Raw genomic sequence first — 15,263 nt, forward strand, 5'->3', positions numbered from 1 at the left:
TTAGAGGTATCAATAAGCTATGCTATATTTAAATATAGCATATGTAAGCAATGTCTAAGTTTGAGTTTTCACTTTTTGGACTTACTCACAATATGACTTCTTCCTAACTAAAGTACAAGGGCCTGGCCCTAAAAAGCCAAGATGGCCCAGGAAAAGAAACATGACAGGCTTTAGCTCCACATTATTAGACAGAGTATTAGAATCAACTAAGGCAATATCATCTTTCCAAAGGGTTAAGTCAGTGGATGATGCCTTCCTTGTCAAATGAAGTAACTGTGTCCTCTAGACCAAGGTTGTTGAGAATGAAACATTTTGTCTTGGTTAAAACCAGATCTTCTATGTTGAAAACTATTTGTGTTCAACTCTCTGCAATCCCTTGGACTGTAGCCTGCCAGAACTGGAGTAGATAGGCTTTCCCTTCTCCAGGGGATCTTCCCAACCCAGGGATTGAACCCATGTCTCTTGCATCTCCTGCAGTGGCAGGTGGATTCTTTTCCACTGCACCCCCTGGGAAACCCAATTAGTCATTAGGGAAGTGCAAATCAAAACCACAATGAGATACAACTTCACAACCACTAGGGAGGCCATAATCAAAGTGTTGCTGAGGATGTGGAGAACTGTAATCTTCTTACACTCCTGGTGAGAATGTAAAATGATGTTTTGGAAAACAGTATGGCAATTTATTGAAAGATTAAACACAGAGCTCCTATATGACCTGGCAATTCAACTCCTAGCTATATATTCGAAAGAAATAATAACATACATCATAAAAGAAACTTGAACAAAACTATTTATGGTAGCATTATTCATATCAGCTAAAAGATGGAAACAACCCAGAGATCCATCAATTGAATGGATAAACAAAATGTGGCACATTCACACAAGGAATATTATGTGGCAATAGAAAGAAATGATGGATCACAGCCTTGTCTTGGTGAAGGGGCTTGCATAACTCAATGAAGCTATGAGTCATGTCACGTAGGGCCACCCAAGATGGACGGGTCATGCTAGAGTTTTGACAAAACATGGTCCACTGGAGAAGGGAATGCCAAACCACTTCAGTATTCTTGCCTCAAGAACCCCATAAACAGTATGAAAAGACAGAAAGATATCACAACTGAAGATGAGCTTCACAGGTTGGTACGTGTCCAATATGCTATTGGGGAAGTGCAGAGAAATAGTTCCAGAAAGTATGAAGAGGCTAAACCAAAGCAAAAGTGATGCTCAGTTGTGGATGTGTCTAATGGTTAATGTAAAGTTCGATGCTGTAAAGAGCAATATTGCATAGGAACCTGGAATGTTATGTCCATGAATCAAAGTAAACTGGACATAGTCAAGCAGGAAATGGCAAGAGTGAACATCAACATTTTAGGAATCAGTGAACTAAAATGAATGGAAATAGGCAATTTAATTCAGATGACCATTATATCTACTACTGTGGGCAAGAAGCCCTTAAGAAATGGAGTAGCCCTCATACTCAGCAAGAGTCCAAATGCAGTAATTGGGTGCAATCTCAAAAACAACAGAAATATCTCAGTTGTTTTCAAGGCAAAGCATTTACCATTACAATAATACAAATCTATTTCCCAACTACTAATGTGGAAGAAGTTGAAGTTGAAAGGTTCTATGAAGACCTACAGACCTTCTAGAGCTAACACCAAAAGATGTCCTTTTCATCAAAGGGGACTGGAATGCAAAAATAGGAAGAGATACCTGGAGTAACAGGCAAATTTGGCCTTGGAGTAGAAAATGAAGCAGGGCAAAGGCAAACAGTTTTGCCAAGAGTGCACTGGTCATAGCAAACACCCTCTTCCAACAACACAAGAGAAGACTCTACACAAGGACATCACCAGGTGGTCAATGCCAAAATCAGACTGATTATATTCTTTGCAGCCGAAGATTGAGAAACGCTATACAGTCAGCAAAAACAAGACCTGGAGCTGACTGTAGCTCAGATCATGAGCTCCTTATTGCAAAATTCAGGCTTAAATTGAAGAAAGTAGGGAAAACCATTAGCTCATTCAGGTATGACCTAAATCAAATCCCTTATGATTATACACTTGAAGTGATGAATAGGTTCAAGGGATTAGATCTGGCAGACAGATTGCCTGAAGAACTATGGATGGAAGTTTGCAACAATGTATAGGAGGAGGTGACCAAAATCATCCCAAAGGAAAAAAAAATTCAACAAGGCAAAATGGTTGTCTGAGGAGGTCTTACAAATAGCTGTGAAAAGTAAAAGGCAAAGATATACCCAATTGAACGCAGAGTTCCAGAGAATAGCAAGGAGAGAGAAGAAAGCCTTAAGTGAACAATGCAAAGAAATAGGGACAAACAATAGAAAGGGAAAGAACAGAGATCTCTTCAAGAAAACTGGAGGTACCAAGAGAACATTTCATGCAAAGAAATAATAAAGGACAGAAATGGCAAGGACCGAACAGAAGCATAAGATATTAAGAGGTGGCAAGAATACACAGGAAGAACTATACAAAAAAGGTCTTAATGACCCAGATAACCATGATGGTATGGTCACTTACCTAGACCCAGACATCCTAGAGTGTGAAGTCAAGTGGGCCTTAGAAATATTACTATGAACAAAGCTAGTGGGAGTGATGGAATTCCAGGTGAGCTATTTAAAATCCTAGATGATACTGTAGTGCTGCATGCAATATGCCAGCAATGTTGGAAAACTCAGAAGTGCCCACAGACTGGAAAAAATCAGCTTTCATTCCAGTCCCAAAGAAGGGCAATGCCAAAGAATGTTCAAACTATTGCACAACTGCACTTATGTCACATGCTAGCAAAGTAACATTCAAAATCCTTCAAGCTAGGGTTCAATAGTATGTGAAACAAGAACTTCCAGATATTCAAGCTGGACTTAAAAGAGGCAGAGGAACCAGAGATCAAATTTCCAACATCCATTGGGTCATAGAAAAAGAAAGAGAATTCCTGAAAAACATCCACTTCTGCTTCATTGACTACTTCTGCCTTTGACTGTGTGGATCACAACAAACTGTGGAAAATTAATCTTAAGAGATGGGAATACCAGACCATCTTACCTGCCTCCTGAGAAACCTGTGTTTCAGAATCAACAGTTAGAACCAGACATGGAACAACAGACTGGTTCAAAATTGGGAAGAAATATGTCAAGGTTGTATATTGTCAACCTGCTTATTTAATTTACATGCAGAGTACATCACGCAAAATGCTGGGCTAGATAGGTAACAAGCCGGAGTCAAGACTGCTGGCAGAAATAAAAACCACCTCAAATATACAGATGATACCCACTCTAATGGCGAAAAGCAAACAGGAAGTAAAGAGCCTCTTGACAAAGGTGAAAAAGGAGAGTGAAAAAGCTGGCTTACATCTCTTAACATCCAAAAAACTAAGATCATGGCATCCAGTCCCATCACTTCATGGCAAATAGATGGGTAAAAAGTGAAAACAGTGGCAGATTTTATTTTCTTGGACTCCAAAATCACCGTAGATGGTGACTGCATCCACGAAAGACACTTCCTTCTTGGAAGAAAAGCTATGACAAACCGAGACAATGTATTAAAAAGCAGAGACATCACTTTGCCGACAAAGGTCCATACAGTCAAAGCTATGGTTTTTCCAGTAGTCAGGTACAGATGTGAGAGTTGGACCATAAACAAGGCTGAGAGACAAAAAAATTGATGCTTTCAAATTGCGGTACTGGAGAAGACTCTTTAGAGTCCCTTGGACAGCAGGGAGATCAAACCAGTCAATCCTAAAGGAAATCAACCCTGAATATTCATTGGAGGGACTGACAACGAAGTTCCAATACTTTAGTCATCTGAAGAGTTGATTTATTGGAAAAGACCCTAATACTGGGAAAGATTGAAAGCAAAAGGAGAAGGCTGGATGGCATCATTGACTCAATGCACATGAGTTTGAGCAAACTCTGGGAGATGGTGAAGGATAGGGAAGCCTGGTGTGCCACGGTCCATGGGGTCGCAAAATGTCAGACACGACTTAGCGACTGAACAATAACAAAATGGACTGAAGTGCTGATATTTACTACACCATGGATGAAACTTGAATACATAAGTGAAAGAAATCAGTCACAAAAGATCACATATTATATAATTTCATTTATACAAATGACCAGAACAGACAAATCTATAGAGACTGAAAGTAGTTCTTGCCAGGATAGTGGTTGCCAGGGGCTGGGCATGGAAAGTGACTGATGATGGGTATGGGATTTCTTTTTTGGGATGATAGAAGTATTGTAAAATTGATTGTGGGGATGGCTGCACAACTGTGAATATACTAAAAATCCCTGAATTATATACTTTAAATGAGTGAACTGTACAATATATGAAATATATCCCAACAAAAGCTATAAGCAGTAACAAGGCAAAAACTTCAGCCCTGCTTCAATCACCTTACCATATCTGTACAAACAACCTGAGTTCCCAAGCTTTATATGCTAACCAGTCACAAAATCCTCACTTTCATCCCTGAAAGCTCAATTCATATTCCATATATTTGGAATCTAAAATCTAAAAAGAAGTTGCACTAGGGATTAGCTCTGCATTATTCAGAGAGAAAATTACAGTGTCATTGGAACTGCTTAAGGAAAATTTCAAGCATCCTGAAATATTTCGCATCTATTAACAGTCATGCTTGTTATGTGCTCCCACAGCAAAAATATTTACTCCCAATCACCATAAAATGTAATCATCTACTAAGCATTTCAAAATCACATTTACCCAGTCTTACTCCCAACTTACATATTCCCAGTTTTACAAGTTAAACCTTAATACTCAAGACAAATTTACCACTATACCAATGACATGCAATAAAGAAGTGATCTTTCAAAACCTTATTGTCTGATATGGTAGCCATTGGCCAAATGTAGCTATTGAATACTGAACTGTGGCTAATCCAAACTGAGATGTGTTAAGGGTAAAATGTACATGGTATTTAAAAACAGAATCAATGTGATTATTAGAACATTTTAAATTACATATGCAACTCATGATATCTCTATTGAATAGAGTTGCTCTAGAAAAACATTCAGAGCTTTTATGGGGATGGTTAAGTTTGAGTGAACTCCGGGAGTTGGTGATGGACAGGGAGGCCTGGTGTGCTGTGATTCATGGGGTCACAAAGAGTCGGACATGACTGAGCAACTGAACTATGTATCAGAGAACAGGGCTCTGAATAACTCCTCCCATTACAGCTCTCTGTTGCCACCTCTTTTATATACTGGTCACTTGGCAGGAGTCTTCCGTATGGGTGAAAAAGCTGAAACACAGTCATCACAGTACTCCTCAAGACAACAGAATCATATAAACCCTTCAACCCTTCTTGCTTTCTGTAGCTGCTGCTTTCATACGAAGCTATAGTGTGTGCCAGCCAGGAAGGAAAGTTTTTAATGACTGCAGTTAAGACTTTTTTCTGGGTAAGCCATCAGTGTAAGCCCTGGATCTAACAGCACTGTAACCCACTTGCACCTGTGGAATGTATTTACCTGAGCCTTTGCCTTTCATCATTAGCATCACTGGGTGTCGCACCTCCCGTGTATCTTGGGTGACGGATTTGTTATCCAGAGCAGCGCTGTCTTACTAGCCACACATATGGCTATGGGGCTGTTGAACTGTGCCTAGTGTGACTGGGAAAATCAATTTTAAGTTTTACTTTTAGTTAAATTTAAATTAACCACACGTGGCAAGTGGCTGTCCTACTGCCCAGTACACTACAGGTCTACAGCCTTGCTTCCCCAAATGTGGTGTGCAGACCAGTAGCGTAAGCACCTCTGGAACTTTGTTAGAAACACAAATCTACCTGGACTTGCTGAAATATCGTGCACTGTAACAAGACCAGGAGATTCCTATGCGCATTAAAGTCTGGAAAACACTTATTCAGAGCAGGGGGTCTTAGCTGAATATTACACTGAAGTGCAGAAAAATGTATGAAAAGTTGGCACATATGTGTGTGTGTGTGTGTGTGTGCATTGAATGTACACATGCTTTACCCTTTTCTTTCCCCTGGGGACAATGTCCATACTTTTTCCTTGATTTTCCAAGGAGTTTGGCATTCAAAACAGAAGTTTTATCCTACAGAAATGTAGCCCCATAAAATAGGAAAGCAGATTTCACTGAATAAAGAAAAACCTTTCAATCATCCTTTGTTTTGCAAGCACGCCCTTCAATTTATGAAGGGCAGAACCTGGCCATCCACGGCTTTGAGGTTCTTCCACTATATTTTCACCCATGCAAACCACAGAGAACAATGCTCCCAGACTGTTTTTATTTCTCAGAATACCACATGTACACACATTAGCACAGATAAAAAGTTAGTATAACATTTACATATATTCTATTTTGTATTATGTACTCACACCCATACCCTTATTTTTTAGTGCAAATCTGGCCACAAAATATATCTCAGGGCAAATACATACCAGTTTGTGCTAGTCTGTACAGACTGGAACAACTGGTAGAGTTTTAAGTACGGATGGGCTGTTGCAGCTGCTACCAATTTTTCAGTTGATTCAGGAATCAACCAGGAAAAAAAAATTTTATTAGTATCATAACTGTCTAGTTATTACCTACTACATAAAACGATGACCAAAACAGCTGGTCAGACTATGATTACTGAGCTTACTTTTCTGTTAGTAAATAGACTGCTTTCACATTATAATAAGAAATAGTCATCCTTTATTATTTCTTTCAGGTAAAAATTTAGGAAACAAAGAATTTTTTTTTTCCAAAGATACTTTTATGTCAAGGATGAAGTTGCTGCCAGGTTTCATTAATCTGCCTCAGGAATCCTGTCACCCTCCTCCAAGTGTTAAAAACAAAATACTAAGGCAATGATTTCTCCCAGTCGACCAAGTCCCTAGAATTACTTGTCCCCAAGTCTCAAAATGGCTTTGAGAACCTGCCGTGAACCATTACTTTCCACTGGTGTTTAAGAGGAGACATATACAAACTGGTAGTCGGCTTATGCAGTCAGCAAACTTGTCACAAAGAGCCCCAAGTATTTCAAAAACGAAGAAAACATAAGTTTAGCCTCACTTCTTTTTTGGGGGGTAATGTAAATTTATAAACGCAGAAGTATTGAATGTACTTGCAATATGTAGAGTTAGGTTCCCATAGTAAATACTTGCTCACTAATCAGTCTGATGAAGAATAACTTGCTAGCACTGGAAAGTACAAACACTCCAATATACATTTAATACTTTTGGTCCTTGTGAGGCAAAAGATTCTTTAGAAACTAGCCAGCTGAAAGGCTAATTTACCAGAAGAGTTCTAACCTTTTTAACCTCTACAATGTGACGGACATCATTAAAATACCAGCGCTAAAGAAACAGTTTTTCACCTTGTTTCCACTGCCAGACAGAGGATGAACATCCACACTCCCCTGGTGTGATGCTCCTGGCAGGGCAACTTTTCTCCATCCCTGTCTCTTCCATCGAGAAAGCACGCTGGAAGGCAAGTGAGTCATGCCACTCTAAGAATCACCTTGCCTCCAGTTTCACAGGGGATGTCAGTCCTACAATTCCACATGCTGTCATGATCCCATACTCGGTCATGACACACCCTTTCAGAGGAGCCCTTGTTCACCTGGTTCCTGCCTTTGGCAGGGCCAAGATTCTCATTTGCATTCAGTTTTAGGTTTTTATATCATTTATTAGTATTACCAGCAGGACAAAGTTTTTTTTTTCTTTTTTAAAAAATTTTTTTTCAGTATTTTATTTATTTATTCTCTTTTTTAAAATTTATTTATTTTAATTGGAGGCTAATTAATTTACATTATTGTATTGGTTTTGCCATACATTGACATGAATCTGCCCGGACAGAGTTTTTAAAAAGATTTATTATATTTGGTTCTAGAAATGATAGAAAATAAAAATTGATACAATAATGTCACACACCCTTGAAAAGGCATATTTATGCTTTCGTACCAGAGCACAGTTTGATGCATGGCCAGAACTGGAAAGACCTCCACCATGGGTAACAAAAGGAAATCTGTTGATAGGAGCCCTTGTTAAGTTTGCAAAAATTTTCTTCTCTATCATTTATTTTTGGGCAAATACCAGTCCAGTGGAAAGAATTAACATAAAAGGCACCTGGAGTAAAAAGCAGACCTTAACTAAAAATAGCTGCACATGTTTACATAAAGAAAAAAAGCCCTATTGATGAAACTCTCCTGCAAGGCAAATGATAATAAAGGCAAAGCCATTGCAACCGGAAAGTCTATATACAATTAATTTAAACATGGTTCATGGATAGTAACAATCACTTTTGTGTTTACAAACCTGTGGATGCTTTACCACCATTAATATGAGTGTAAGGACTGTTATTTATATTTATAGGGTTTTTTTGAGGGGAGGGGTGTCAATAATTATTATCCATAGTCAGTTATTTGTTTCATTTCATTCTCTCTTAAAACGCGTTGCTTTGTATACATTCAGAGATGCATTAAAAATTCCTATTGCCCTTCAAGAATGTAGCAAAATGTAAAACTGCTACTTTAAACCAAATTTCTTTAAAATGATTATAAAGCCAATAAAAGCTGACACTTTGCTATGATTTAAGCACCTGAAATATATTCTAACCAATTTATATTCTCTGAACTAGAGTGAGGATCCTCACAATTTCTATATATGTACAAATATTGCAAATTAAGGTAATAAAAACTTGGAAAAATACAAATAATCTTTTACTACAAAGATCCAAAATCCACAAAGGGGCCTGCACTAAGAGGAAAATGAACAGGAAGCCAGCAAACAAAAGTCTGCATTGTCTGACACGGGGACACGGCCTCAGCGGAGCCAGGCAGTGTTCAGCTGGGTCTGGTTCTTGATGCTGGTATCCATTTTAAGCACTTCGCGAATGGCCATAGTCGCGTAGGTAGAAGGAGGGAGAGAAAAATCCATCTTCAGAGCTCTGTATTTGCCTTCTGCCAGGCAAGAAAGGAGACAAGAGACAGGAAAGTAAGGCAGCTGCAGACAGCTTGGTATGAGTCATGTAATCTCCATAAAAGAAGAACTGTGGTCCCTTCCTCAGCCTGCTTCCCAGAGAAGGAGCGTGGAAGAAAGGGATCTGTGCGGAAAGGATCCAGCTGACTCTCTACAGTAATTCTGCCTGGACCCTTCCTAAAAAGGCTAGGTGACAGAAGAGGAAACCCATGTACAATGTTTTCACCACATGGTGAAACTGGACAAAGAAACGGCAACAAGAGTTTGATGGTGAGAAGGCAGACAACGTCTTAGACTCTCTTGCTGGATTTTCACTCATCTTTGTTAACTCTCTATGGTGGGGGAAGGATGTTTAATCACAAGATATTATAACCTTCTATAATGCTCATTCATTTTCAGTGCAAAACACTGCTTTGATCACTGACCTCCAGCTATAACCTTAAAACTAAGATGATAAAACACAAAACAGAAATCACAGAGTGGGTTGGGAGGTGGTCGGTGATGGTAAGCTTTTTAAAAATATGTTTCTGTATGAGAAAACATCTCCAAGTTGACCCAGAACTGATGGCTAAGTAAACTTACCAGAAGCAAACACTGGTGGTGGTTTACCCTCCAGGTTGTCCACATCTGTGTTGAAGAGTGGAATTTTAGGATCATCATATGCAACAACTTCCCTTCAAAACATAAAAGGAATAAAAGTGTGAATGTGAATTTCTCTAACAGGTACTAGGCTGCTCATCACCATTTGCTTAAGAAAAACACATAGGCCTAGTGTAGATAATTCTAGGTGAGACTATGCAGTAACAGAATAAGGCTAGATTTTATATAAAAATACTACACAGCAAAGTGACAGATGATGGCAATCTATGTGAAAGATGAGAGATGTTTCCCTGGGATGGAAATTCTTTTGTATGTGGTTGATATGTAGTAAACTTCACTTGGCAGAGATGCAACTGAATTAATCACAGCGTTTATATTTTTTCCAGAGTGGTTATTACCACTAACAACACTGTGTCATTTTGAGAAACTGCTCTCCAGAGTGGGCAAGAGCAAGGACAACTCTGCCAACCTCTTCCCGCAATCCAGAGAACAGGAGGGAGCAGGCAAAGGGAGAAGAGGAGACAGAGAGAAGGAAATGATAGAATTTCCTGACAGTGGGCAACTGGTCCAGGCTTTAAGTTTTTAATTATCAAATAAAGCTTTACAGAATACTAAGTATTAAGGTATTTTAAAATGGGTTAATACAAATGTCTTTTTCTCTCTAGAAACATGATATTGAAACAATCATAACAGTGTGGAACTCACAGCTAATTCTGAGTAAGATAACTAGAAAATATCAAGTCTCTTTAGAAACAGGGAAAAAGTTCATTCTTGGCACATATCTTCAATAATTTACCAATGTCAATAAGATGTAAACTTAGCCACTTTCACTATATTTGAATTCATTTATCTCCTGATAACTTGAAAAATACTGAATAGTAGTCATTATGGGAATACTATTTAATAACAACGATAACACTCATATACCAGGCTGTAAGCACTGAAAAATATTTACGTGATGCAAAAGCTTAAAATCTCACACAGTAATTCAGTTCTATTTCATTCAAGACTATTACTCACCAGCTGACATTCTGAGGACGAATAATGATTTTTCGGTAGGCCCCTGATAAGGAATAATCTCTAATTTTGTGTCTCATGTTGTCAATATCAAGATTGTCTGCTGTGAGCATTTCCCTGTAGGCGTCACTAACTAATAAAAAACACAAAAAAGTTAGGTGGGATGCAGCATGTCAGCAAGCTATCTTGAGCTTGACTACAAAGAAGGTAACAAAAGTTCAGTTAGATCATCTTAACAAAATTAGTCACATCAACTTATAATCCAACCTGCTCTCTGGAATTAAAATTTACTGCCTTACTAACTAGTACTAGGTGTGTCCAGTTTAGGTTTGTTTCCAACTTTTAGATTCTCTCTCCCACCATACACAGTATCTGGGTATAAGGTTCCCAAGCCAGGCACAAAAGACCATTTCATCAGAAATTATTCAACTGCAACTTACATGTACTCAGAGTTGGAAGAGACTATATACAGAGCCTCAAATTCTTTCCAGAAGAAGGTAATTATAAATAAATGTATAAAAATAAGAGACCTGGGAACACCATCTGGCTCACCCTCGCACCTGATGTAGAATCTTTTTTTATAACACCAGAGAGAGACAGGCAACCAGCCTTTGCTTGAACTTTGCCATCCACAGGGAGCCACTACCTCGTGAAGCATGCAATTATTGGAAAGATCTTCCTTTGCCAAGCTGAAATACTCTTTGTGTGACTTCTGTTGACTGCTTTCAGACATAGATTAATTGCCCCCTTCCACATATGTTCGTAAGTACTGGCACTTTAAGTCATTTCTTCTCTAGACCAACATGTTCCCCCAAATGTTCTGTAGTCCCCAGAGTCCTAATCTGCCTTGGGTAACAGGCTTATGTTATAGTAACACTGGATAGCTTTTATGAAGACTACCACCAAAGTAGCCTTTTCCATCTATACATTTGAGCTTTGAACATAAATGTGAGAATTTACATTTAACCACATTAAATGCCCTCTGTGGTACTTTAAATACCTTTTAAGTACTTACTTTTCATATAATTAACTATTTTGGGTAATACTACTTACAAATATACTAATCAGATTTCTTATTCAAGTCATCTGTAAAAAATGTTAGGGAGACCAGGGTCAAGGAAAGACCTCACATCCCACTGATGAGGGCAGCTGGGATCTCTGATTGAGCACTGCTGACATCAACATGCCTACGTTATGAATCCACATGCCTGGACCACCACCCAGCCAGTCTGTGAGTCCCTGCCATGGCCACAAAGTCTCCACTCCTGGTTCTGTCAAAGGCTGTGCTGAATAAGTGATACTGCCTAAACCAAAGTTTCTGACCTTGAGAGGTACCAGAAAGAAGAAAAGAATGTTTTCTTTTTCTCTCTTGGAAAGAGGGCAAGTGTGGCTCTGAGCACCTCAGTGCCTTCCTTCTCGAGCTTCTGGTACTCGCCTCCTGGGTTCCCCACCGGGCCACGCCTACCACACACAGCACAGGTAGGCCATGTCCCTTGGGCATGCACCTCCTTTACTTATTCTCCTGCTCTTCTCCAATCCTTCTCCCTCTATGAGGCCAACTTCACACAGCAATGTGATTAAGTCAACATGTAAATGGAAGACAACCACTCAATTCTTTCATAAGCATTTGACTTATAAAAGAAGGGTGCTAATCCTAAGCATAGTCAATGAAGCAGAAATAGATGTTTTTCTGGAACTCTCTTGCTTTCTCCATGATCCAGCGGATATTGGCAATTTGATCTCTGGTGCCTCTGCCTTTTCTAAAACCTGCTTGAACATCTGGGAGTTCACGGTTCACATATTGCTGAAACCTGGCTTGGAGAATTTTAAGCATGACTTTACTAGCGTGTGAGATGAGTGCAATTGTGCGGTAGTTTGAGTATTCTTTGGCATTGCCTTTCTTTGGGATTGGAATGAAGACTGACCTCTTCCAGTCCTGGGGCCACTGCTGAGTTTTCCATATTTGCTGGCATATTGAGTGCAGCACTTTCACAGCATCATCTTTCAAGGTTTGAAATAGCTCAACTGGAATTCCATCACCTCCACTAGCTTTGTTCGTAGTGATGCTTTCTAAGGCCCACTTGACTTCACATTCCAAGATGTCTGGCTCTAGGTCAGTGATCACGTTATCATGATTATCTTGGTCATGAAGATCTTGTTTGTACAGTTCTTCTGTGTATTCTTGCCACCTCTTCTTAATATCTTCTGCTTCTGTTAGGTCCATACCATTTCTGTCCTTTATTGAGCCCATCTTTGCATGAAATGTTCCCTTGGAATCTCTAATTTTCTTGAAGAGATCTTTTGTTTTTCCTATTCTGTTGTTTTCCTCTATTTCTTTGCATTGATTGCTGAGGAAGGCTTTCTTATCTCTCCTTGCTATTCTTTGGAACTCAGCATTCAGATGCTTATATCATTACTTTGCCAACCAAGGTCCGTCTAGTCAAGGCCATGGTTTTTCCCATGGTCATGTATGGATGTGAGAGTTGGACTGTGAAGAAAGCTGATCGCTGAAGAATTGATGCTTTCGAACTGTGGTGCTGGAGAAGACTCTTGAGAGTCCCTTGGACTGCAAGGAGATCCAACCAGTCCATTCTAAAGGAGATCAATCCTGGGTGTTCATTGGAAGGAATGATGCTAAAGCTGAAACTCCAATACTTTGGCCACCTCATGCGACGAGCTGACTCACTGGAAAAGACTCTGATGCTGGGAAGGATTGGGGGCAGGAGGAAAAGGTGACGACACAGAATGAGATGGCTGGATGGCATCTCTGACTCTATGGACATGAAATTGAGTGAACTCCGAGAGTTGATGATGGACAGGGATGCCTGGCGTGCTGTGGTTCATGGAGTCGCAAAGAGTCAGACACGACTGAGCGACTGAACTGAACTGAATCCTAAGCATTCTGTAATTTCAAGGAATATAACATCAATAAGTAAACTAATTCTTCCCTCTCAAGAGAAAAGATTTTTAACAGGAAAACACCTCCTACAGACCAGCCCTGGCAAGGAGTAAACTTTTGGGGTCAGTTCCACCAAGCTGGTCCCACACTCAGAGCTGCTTCCTTTTTTTCAAGTTCTGAATCCTTGAACAACCATCTCCCCCACCGCCCCACCCCCCACCAATGGCATCCATGAAGGTACAAAAGTAATTTTCAACAGCCTCTGGGACATGGGAAATAAGGGTAGGGAATTTCCAGTTTACATACTTTCTAAGCTTCTGGAAATTTCTAACTTTCCACTTTATAAACTTCTGAGCCCAATGAACAGATATTACTCAAATGGTTAAAAAAAAATCTTTTATAAAAGCAATGTTAAAGTTGAATTGGGGCTTCCCTAGCAACTCAGTCCGTAAAGAATTTGCCTGCAATGCAGGAGACCCAGGTTTGATTCCTGGGTCGGGAGAATCCCTGGGAGAAGGAAATGGCAACCCATTCCAGTATCCTTGCCTGGAGAATCCCATGGACAGAGGGGCCTGGTGGGCTACAGTCCATGGCGTTGCAAAGAGTCAGATACAACTTAGCAACTAAACCACCACAAAGTAGAATTATTCAATCACTTTCTCAATGATGTTTTCCAAATTCTTCCATCCTTAATAAAAATTAGTGTATTTCAGAAATTTAAATAATAGTGCCAACAATAACAGCAACAACAATAATAATACCAACACTATCACTACCACCACAATCTCCACCATCTGGTTTCTTAATTTAAATCATCCATCTGAATGAATGCATCCATATCAGGGAGACTTTTACAAGTAAACATGGCTTACATATATTTGAAATCTAAACATTTTTCCCAAGTCTGATGGAAATTAATACTAATTTTCTTTTCCTCTCTCTGTACTCTTAGGTGCCAGTGGCTTAATTATGTTAGACTTTAACTATTTTCCCCACACAGGGAACTTACTTTTATGCTTGGGGTAGATAACATCAAAACCAGGCAAAGGCATTACCACATCATGGATGGAGTAATTATTAACATCATCTTCCTCAATAAAGGTGGCTGTGGCTGAAAATACACAAATGAATAAATTAAGAATATGGGCAGCATTTTCATGAGCCCAATCTTCTAAAATTATATACATCTAAGCAATCAGAAATGCAAGCTGATACAGGTTCAGTGGCCCATGAAGCTTTAAGAAATTAATTTGGAATATATGCCTTTCTGTCTTTTCTATTTATCTATTTAAGAAATAAATATGGATTTAGAAAAAGCAGAAAACTTAAAGTAAACTATTCTCAGGTTCTCAGCTGCAACCTCATGTTTTAGGAATCCTTTTAGCTTTTTCCTCAAATAATACTACAAAATACAATCTTGAAAGCTATCACAAATGAGTGCATTTTTCTAGAAGAATAAACTATGGGAAAAAAAGACAACCCAGTCAGTATTTAGAGGATGAAACGTGGTGGCACAGGGGACATTAAAACCCACCAGATGTGACCAATATTGGATAAGGAAAAATTAAATCAGGAAAAGATTAATTAAAATTTCTGTACAAATTAAAAGCTCTAGTGGATTTACTGGGCACACCTACAGATAAGCAGGCTCTGTCCCCAGTTTCGGGGCAGACTACACCAGGAGAACATGGACTTTGGAAACGGACAGACTTCGTTCAATTCCCAACGTTCTCTTTTTTAAAAACCGGCTGTGGAACCTTTGGGTGAGTGCCTGAACCTTGGGTGAGTGCC

The 15,263-nt window shown here is 39.3% G+C and overlaps 1 protein-coding gene across 2 annotated transcripts in view; it reads right to left on the reverse strand.

Moving 5' to 3' along the window:
• Positions 1-6,270: 6,270 nt before the first annotated feature.
• Positions 6,271-15,263, reverse strand: part of PUS7 (pseudouridine synthase 7) — a 55,303-nt gene continuing 46,310 nt past the window's right edge. For both annotated transcript variants that reach the window (XM_055420737.2, XM_055420738.2), the window contains exons 13-16: positions 14,482-14,583; positions 10,577-10,706; positions 9,539-9,630; positions 6,271-8,937 (exon numbers count right to left, since the gene is read on the reverse strand). In XM_055420737.2, the coding sequence (XP_055276712.2) occupies positions 8,801-8,937; positions 9,539-9,630; positions 10,577-10,706; positions 14,482-14,583 (461 nt within the window). In that variant the 3' untranslated portion in view covers positions 6,271-8,800. The remainder of the gene's footprint in view (positions 8,938-9,538; positions 9,631-10,576; positions 10,707-14,481; positions 14,584-15,263) is intronic.

The sequence above is a fragment of the Moschus berezovskii genome, chromosome 3 (assembly GCF_049115385.1).
Source record: "Moschus berezovskii isolate FMDL1 chromosome 3, NW_MosBer_1.0, whole genome shotgun sequence".
NCBI classification, from domain to species: domain Eukaryota; kingdom Metazoa; phylum Chordata; class Mammalia; order Artiodactyla; family Moschidae; genus Moschus; species Moschus berezovskii.